General features: G+C 37.0%; 1 protein-coding gene across 1 annotated transcript in view; it reads left to right on the forward strand.

The window, feature by feature from the left end:
- The window catches only part of LOC108358181 (neurexin-1-like), a 51,526-nt gene that overhangs the window by 32,869 nt on the left and 9,343 nt on the right, over positions 1 to 9,314 (forward strand). The window contains 7 exon segments of the mRNA XM_017609353.1: positions 2,525 to 2,672; positions 2,756 to 3,513; positions 3,593 to 3,943; positions 4,023 to 4,258; positions 7,817 to 8,047; positions 8,049 to 8,093; positions 8,095 to 8,119. Coding sequence (XP_017464842.1) covers positions 2,525 to 2,672; positions 2,756 to 3,513; positions 3,593 to 3,943; positions 4,023 to 4,258; positions 7,817 to 8,047; positions 8,049 to 8,093; positions 8,095 to 8,119 — 1,794 coding nt within the window.

Genomic DNA, 9,314 nt, shown 5'->3' on the forward strand with positions numbered 1-9,314 from the left:
CTTGGAGATGAAGCGAATGATGAGAAGGGGATTAAGGATTTGAAACACATTTGGGCAAAATAGCGTTCCAAACAAAAGGTGCATCGAATACTGAAATAGTTCTCTAAAAACGTCTGATATGGAGAAACTTTTAGTTTGCAGATATTAAGTAAAAAAGATATTCCAGATAAAGGCTTTCGGAACCCTCTCTTTGGTAGCTGTACTAAAAGATCTTACAATAGTCTTGCCTTTTTTATTTTATATATTGTGGCATAAATGGCACCAAAGTAAACTAATAAGAAAAATGGAAGTGTAAAAGAGAACGTGGCAATACTGAAGTCATTATCAGCAAGTAATTTTTAAGCAAACAACGAAACCGTCGTTTTTGGTTAGCCCACTTTATGCATAGCTTATGCGCATCCCATCTTCTTGTCCTGCGGATGGAAGGGTGTATAAAATTCTGTAAACCGCAGAGCATCTTTCCTGATTACAAACTATAGGGGAGGCAGGTGCTGTTCTCATCGCGCAAATTATGTCCACGCATGCTAGTTGTTGTAGCTTGCTGAGCTTGGCCTACGTGGACTTCACCTCTGCCTTCTTCCGCCAGACGGGTGTAGTATAAGTGACTATGCGTTTGGAGATGACATCATGTAGCCATCTTCCCAGTTAGGTCAGATGCCTCAGTTCTGTTTAGTTTTATCTAGGTGCAGAAGTGTATGTTTTCACCTTGAAGGAATGATTCTAGTAATTTGTCCCTTTTTCTTTTCTGCAGCAAATGACTATGATGGTCTTCTTGGGGTTTACGTGTAACCCGTTGTTAATGCACTAATTGACGACTATGTTCAGAGCATTCTGTAGCAGGTCGGAGATAGTGTCTTCAAATCTGCTCTGATTACGATAACAATGTCATCTGAATGTTGAAGCCGGTTTCGCTCCGAAGGCAGCGTAATTCTCCTTGCTAGTCTCTGAAGAGCGCCCATATAATTCTATCCTCATGGAACAGGCCTTTGACGATTCTCCCATCCTCTGTACAGTGGCGATTTATAACGCGAAGGCGGTTAAAAATTAGTCTTATATTTGATTAAAATTTTTTAATTCTGAACAATACAATAAAACTAAATTTATTATTATTATTGATCGCAAAATTTAAAATCTTAAAATAGTGATAAAATACCACTTTTTTTTGATAGAACTGTTAATGAATAGGTCCCTGATTATGGAAGTATAGGAATACCTAGCAACCAGATTTACAATGAGATCTTAAAAGCATAAAATGATTGTAGTCTTCGTCTTATTCTTCTTCAAATTTGAACCTACAACGTTTGTCGGTTTGAGCCGAGACGAAAAACATTCGCCAGTTACTTCTCTGCTTTGCAATTTTGCGCCTATTTTTCATCCGAAGTGCGGACAGGTCCTTTTGCAAATGGTCCTTCCCTTCTGTTCGTGGCCGCCCTTGCTTTCGTTGTCCACCTATGGATGCTGAGTCGATGGATCTTTTCACCGGTGCTTCGTAATCCATGCGTAAAACATGTTCAAGCCAGCGCAATCGTTGTATTTTTATGCGTTTAACTAAGTTCATGTCATTAAAAAGCTCCAAAGCCTTCTCGTCGTCCGTGTTTCCGGGCTTTATGAGAGATTTGTAGAGTATGATTTTTGGTCGTCGAGAGAGGGCTCAGCTTATCAATTGTTTGACGAGCCCAGATTGATTTTATAGGGAGTGTTTATGACCCTAGGCACACAGAGTCCTGCACTCCGTAAAAGTTATTATTATCCGCTAGTCAAGCAGCTATCTTTCACATACAAAAATTAAAATAAATTATGACTTCAGCATTGGCAGCGAATCTAATTCGAATTCATCGACAGGTGACTTTTATGCTATANGTTCAAATATAAACTGCACCAATTTAGTAACTCAAAACTACATAAATTCGAACAAGTACTAAACGACTCACCAGAATTGCTTGAAACTACTTTCAATAATATATATACAAAAGATATACATATATGCATACTTACATACATGAATAAATTATATATGTATAGTCACGAAATGGCTGTAATATATGTACGTATGTATATGTATGTATGTCTACAGCTATACTCGTATACATACTTAATTATCAGATTAATACTCGAACTATTTATAACTATTACTATGCAACTTACTTTATTGCCTTTCACTGAGTGAATTATTGTTTAAAGCCACTTTTAATCGTGATATATACAAACAAATACATACATACATATACCTAACCATGCTTCTTGTAATTTAATCTATATTATAAAAATGTTGTAATTTGAGGAGCTGTGACATACATACATATGTAGTAGCGCGTCCGTCCTCTTATCTGCAACACGCACATACTTATATTACATACTTTCGTAAATACATATGTATGTATGTGGTATGTTGTATTTGCCTAATAATATATTTTAATTTGACTAACGAGTATTCATACTAACTAAATATGCTGTAGCTGAATTAGGTGTGCGTTGCATGTGTGATTTAGTATTTTATCTAGCGTAAATATGTATATTCCGACAGCGGAGACTATACTCGGCCGCCACAGTACCATTGAGATACGTTCCATTCACTTGGGTGGAATGTTCCATGCCGAGGAGGAAATTCAAATGACATCGACAATGCCCAATTTCATTGGCCAACTACAAGGATTCATTTTCAATGGGCTAAGGTGAATTTGGCTTCTTTTGCGCGCTGACTTTCTATACATTGATTTCACGCATGCAAATGTATGCTTTGCTATATTGCTTTCAGATATATTGATATTGTTAAGAATTTGGGCCCGGAGTTATCGGCACTGCCGAGCGCCACTTTCAAGCTGACGGCGCGTTTTGTGAACTCACCACCCGGTAATCCCTATCATGCTGCCACCTTTCGCTCCAAGCACTCCTATGTAGGCTTACCGATGCTCAAAGCGTATTCAAGCGTCTCAGTGGATTTCCGTTTCAAAACCGTTGAACCCAATGGATTGGTGCTCTTCAATGACGGGCGTCGCAATGATTTCATTGCTTTGGAGTTGGTCAATGGACATATTCATTATACCTTCGACATTGGCGACGGTCCAATAACAATGCGTGACAAATCGCGCATACACATGAATGACAATCGTTGGCATCAAGTGAGCATAAGGCGGCCGGGGCCGAAAACGCATACGCTCACCGTTGACGATTCCTTTGAGATAGTGACTTTGACCGGCAATAGCATGCATTTGGAGCTTTCGGGAATACTGTACATAGGTGGCGTTTTCAAGGACATGTACGCCAAACTGCCAGCGTCCATCTCGTCGCGTTCCGGCTTTGAAGGTTGTTTGGCTTCATTGGATTTGGGCGACACATCACCCACACTGACCAGCGATGCAGTGGTGCCCAGCTCGTTGGTGGTGACGGGTTGTGAGGGTCCAACCAAGTGTAGTCAGAATGCATGCGCCAATCGTGGCGTTTGCGTACAACAATGGAATGCCTATGTCTGTGAGTGCGACATGACTTCATACACTGGCCCGACGTGTTACGATGGTAAGTCCATTGAGCAGAGCTCATACTTCATTTAGTCAAATAACTAACTTCTGTTTCTACATCACTTCATTCTAAATAGAATCGATTGCCTATGAATTTGGCAACAACAAGGGTATAATTCAATATTCATTTCCGGAGAATATGCAAGCCGATACGGAGGAGGACAATTTGGCGTTGGGTTTCATAACAACAAAATCAGATGCAGTTATTCTGCGAGTTGAGAGCGCAACGACTCAGGATTACATGGAACTCGAGATAGTTGAAGGCAACATTTTTATGGTTTACAATATTGGTACACGCGATCTACCATTGGGCGAAATTGGTACAAAAGTGAATGATAACACTTACCATGTGGTACGCTTTAGCCGCAAAGGTGGCAATGCCACACTACAGCTCGACGACTACAATGTACAAACGCTGAATCCACAAGGTATCTCAGGCATAAGAGTTCAAGCAAATCATTGTTCTTTAAATTCTCAATGCTATGTATTTATGCACCCACTTTGTAGGACACCAATCGACCGTTTTCAATACTATCTCTAGCATCCAGGTGGGCGGAAAATTTAGCCGTGGCGGTCGCACGCGTATTGAACGCCCATTTGCGGGTGTTATTGCCGGTTTGTCGGTGAATAAGCTACGCATACTGGATCTGGCGGTTGAACGTGACCCACACATAACCATACGAGGAGATGTTCAATTGGTAACTGGAGTATTAGATAGAAATGATCTGCAAAGAATGCAGCAGGTTAGGGAATTTATTTTAAACAATCAAACTTGCAATCTCTTCAAATCTCAAGTACTATTCTCATCGTAAATAAGTCTTGCAAAAATATCAATCAATCAATCAATCAATCAATATCTCTCTTTAGTTATATGATTAAATAATTTATGAGCCATTTATTCAACACTGAATGGAATACTACATAAACACAAACATGCGCACACAAATATAAATATGTAATATAAAGAATGTCAGTTAAGATTTTGGGAATTCTTAAGTCGTTTCTGTGTAACCATTTACCGTAGGCGGCGCATTATGTGCGAGAAAATTCGACTTCACATAATAATTAGCAATAATTTAGATTTAATATTTACTGAAATATGGTATATGGTATGAATACCGGTAGTTTTACCTAAAACACCGTTATATGAGAAGTGGGCGTGATTACAGTCCGATTTCGCCAATTTTCAAAACCAACCTACCTTAGGTAAAGGGAAACCTACATATCGAATTTCGTTGAGATATCTGCACAAGTGTGCTCGGGTATAAAAATGCGTAAAATGTGGAATGAAATTTCACAATCGTAATAGAGATCGGCCTAGAGACTTCTAACTAGGCTTAAATTAAATGTATTGAATAGCACTAAAACTCACTTGTTGTTCGAGGGATGTAAAATTTCGTTAAGGATCCACAGCTGAATGCAAATAATAAAAAATGCAATATATAATGCATTTTTCAAATTGAGGGGCTGAAATTTTGTTTCGTTTGTAAACAGTGGAATCGTGTTTCTANAATCTATAATATTAGTATAATAAAAAATACAAAAAATGTTTTTTTTTTTGGAATGTATACATCGGATTTTGCATGTTTTTTTCAAAGAATACTACTTTCGACCAGGTTTCCGTGAAAAGCAATTACATTAGCTTTCAAAGCCATTTCGTTTCATTTCGATATTTTGCTTCTGTCGAAAGCGCTACGATAAATTCGTATGAAGTGTTAAAAAAGCACACTTTGTGCCGCGGCGTAAATAAATGTGTTTTTTTTTTGTTTTGTTTTGGCCTCAAGCTCCATACAATTGTTGAATATAAACATTATAAATAAATACATTTAATTTTATACATTAATTGTAAATACCAATTTACATTCCACTTAAGGATATGGCCCATAAATTATTATCATATGCTATACTGTATATTTGTAAACTTTTCATTGTAATAACATTGTGGATTGTTTCGATGTAAAATATTATAATATTGCATTTGCATTCTTTCTCGTAATTATTTCTAAATTAAAGTAAATGCCGCATGCTCTCATGGGGAAACTATAAAGTCAATGCTATGCACATAGCTAGTCAACTATGCGTAGTTAAGGTATTTCGGTGTCATTTGGCAAGCTAAATTTACAAATCATTGTTTGTACATACATACTATGATACAGAAGAAATTAAACTAAGCTTAATAACTAAAGTAACTTTCATGAGAGCAGGTTGGCATTTGAGAACGCTTATTAACTATATATAGCCATTTTTTATGCTACTGCACTAACCACAAAAACCTATGAACACAAACATACATACATAAAGTTTTTTATGTAAGCTTTGTATTGCAAAATTGTTTTTATTCTTTGAAAATTTAAATAATTCCTTATTTGCTTATTCAGATACTTTATTAGGTTAATATAAATATCGATAGTTAATAACATACATAAATACCTACGTCTTCTGCGATTCCTTTAGTAAAATGCATAAAAAGCGAAGTTGTTAAAGGCTTTTCATGTGGTAGGATCGAAATTCGTTTAAATGACAATTGGGATCTAGGTTCCTGAAGATAATAAACTGATTAATACATTGTAGGTGGATGCACACTAGGCTGGTCCAAAAACAGTAAAGTCGGAATTGTAATGCTCTCTCCGATAGCAAAAATATTGATTTTTAAGAATTATATACCGTTTCTACGAAAAGTTTTTTTTCCCCATATAAAATATATGGAACACTTTGGGCGCTTTGAGCGACCTCTAAATATTCTTTGATTTAAAAAAAAAACAAAGGAATAGATTTTTTCGGTATAGAACAATCCTAGGGGATGAGAATTTTTGGACCACCCTAAGGCACACTTAGACCAATAAGTTAATAGAAGTAGTTTTTCTGTTGTAACAGCCCACCAATTTTCCAAGGGATTTTGGGGAATGATGCTGGAGTGACAGTCCCTTGCCAGATATAAATCAGGGTCACTCCTGTTACGTAGATACGACTGTCGTGGGAACAACTAAGTTAATAGCACATTTTATTGTCATTAAAAGAGGAAGATGACACGAAGGGAAATGGAAAAAGATTAGTTGAAAGACGCTCCGTTGTTACGACAAATCTCCACAAGCGGCCATCACTAACATCAGGAGTTCCTCGGGGGGGTGAGAAAAGAGTAAGACCCAAGGTGTTTATACTTTAAGCTCGTGAATGCTGAACAGCTCAGTAGCAGCTGTATGTGATATGATTTTACTTCATCAAGTTCCATACAAATGTTGCACAAAAGGGGGTTGAGGCAACGTTGACCTTTACCGAATAAATTAGAACTCCCACCAGTGACTAGATATGTAACTTGTTAAAAGCTCCCTTGGCCGCCACGGGTTAACTCGTGGCCAGAAGGACCTGCTACATTGCATTTCAAGGTTTCCGGCCGGCATTCGCTGAGTTGATTGATAGCCCATCGATCTAGAAGTAACGCTTAAGTATCCAATGGAGATCCTACCGTTTCCTTACAGTTTGTCGAGAGTTCCCTGTCTTGCTAATACATCGGCCATAAAGTCAACTCGACATTGCTGTGACCTGGTACCCAAATAAGTTTGATAACGAAGAAATCTGATGGCATCGAGGGAAAAGTCAGACGCTTCTTGACCATATAATCAAATAACTAAGAGCCCTGATTGCCAACGGGCTATCAGTACAAGTGAACATAGTATCTCTCATTTACTGCAATAGTGTCACAATTGGTGCAGGAAAAAATGTTACTCATACGCCATATGGTACATGGCCGTATTTGTATATACATACTTGTAGGTACATGGCATATGAGCAACATTCTCCATTTTAAATTCTGAATTTTTCTTCATTTGCAATGAAAACTTAAAATATCTGATATAGAAAAACGGTATACAGATCCGCAATCTGCGACCCAAAATTAAGCATACATACTTATATCGGCATTTTATTGTCATTTTAGCTTCCCTACAGGTTATTTTTAATTCCAAAAAAAACAATTTTATTAATTTTAAAAATTCCATCAATCAATCCAAGCACATTTCTTACATAATCCCATATGCTCACCTTCCTCCTTTTATGTATGTAATTATAACAGAACCGAATACTACTCGTTCAAAACATTATGCATGCTTCTAATCATACTCGTACATTCTACATACACTTTACTCATACTACTTGCACTCCACTGCACTGCTTGTCTATACATACATACATACGTACTCATTAAACGTAATAAATGTCCTTAAAGTTTAGCTAATCATTTAGCTTTCACGAATATTTCTTTCTTTAAATTTGTTCCCTTACATTCCATAAAAAAATGCGAGCAGACTCCGGCCAGCGGTTATCCCGGTGCCATAGATGATTTAATATTTTCGGGTGCCGGTTCGGGTTGTCGTGGCGATGACGAAGATGAGTGTACACCACCATTCGAATCAGGCAGTGGCGATGATCTGATAACGCCCGTTTATGTACCGCCGACAAAGCAAACAACAGCAGCACAAAATGTTAACACCGACAAGACAAATGGCACTGAGCGCGCCTGTGATGATGAGGATTGTTCTGCATGGATCGGGCGATTATGGTGAAACCACTGAGCAGTTCACTGTCAACAAGCACGGCAAAAGGATCAGGTAAGTTTTCGTGCTGTATGTATGTATATATAGTAAGAGGCTTTTCTTAGCCGTTAAGTTGCCATATAGTTAGTAGTCGTATAGTCATTTCATTGGCATTTCACTCACAACAATTCTGTTAACAAGGTACATAGTAAATGTGGGGCAGGGGGAAGGATGGTGAATTTTTTAGTCAATTGATAATTTTGTTCAGAGTCGAAAATGCGAATATACACTTAATTTGGATTCGCGGAATTATTTCTTAAATTTCTGTCGTATAGGGTTTAAACTATCATCGCAAGTAACTGAGTTCAAAGCACTGTATATTTTTGTTTAGAACATGGAAGGCGTATCAACTAATAATAAGTATATCGATGTATATTGAATTTGAAGTATTTGACTGCAACCATGATGATTTTGGGCTTAATTCTGCTCGTAAATTCTGGAAAACTTTTTGCTAAAGTTTTGTTCAAAACTTATAAGCACTCTAGCTCATGACATCACTATACTTTTTAATGAAAATAGGCATGAATTGTGGTGCCTTGGATTCTGAAAAATTATTGCACCATATGTTAAAATTACATTTGTCTAATAAAAAAAAAAATTATTTTTTAAGCGAAAAGTTTCAGAATACTGAAAGTGCAGCACCTTTTATGTGTTTTATCCGCTTATGAAAGGTACACTTATTCAAGCCGAGAAATATTTGATCATATCGCACATCTATGTAGATCTAAAGTGCGAGCAACTAAAAAAAAAATATGAAATTTGTTTTGCATAAATCAAAGCATAGGACTTACTTCCAATGAATGCAAATATTTTGTTCTTCATAATTATATACACTAACTAAAAAACTACTGTTGTACCTGATTTTGTATTAATTGTGTTGAATCTATACTCTTGACAAGCCGACCTGAATTTTGAGTTAGCTCACTTTCGTTCTAGATGTTCGATATCATCAGGAGATTTAATATTATCGAAACTCTAAAATTTTGTTAGAGTTGTAGCGGTTATTATCATATCTTTGGCCTATTAGAGAAGCCCCTGAATTGTTTACTATAAAATCTTTAATTTTAAAATATTAGGAATAATAGCTCCAGTTACTGTTGCTCGGCCATCCTCCATTCCCACTTTTCAGCAGTGTTGGGCAGTATCGATACCAAAAGTACGCATAACTTCATTCTCGAAAGAATCGAGTGTACCCGATTTTTAAAGGAGT

The sequence above is a fragment of the Rhagoletis zephyria genome, unplaced genomic scaffold, assembly GCF_001687245.7.
Source record: "Rhagoletis zephyria isolate East Lansing unplaced genomic scaffold, Rhagoletis_zephyria_1.1 Rzeph_scaffold_00221, whole genome shotgun sequence".
Taxonomy (NCBI): Eukaryota; Metazoa; Arthropoda; class Insecta; order Diptera; family Tephritidae; genus Rhagoletis; species Rhagoletis zephyria.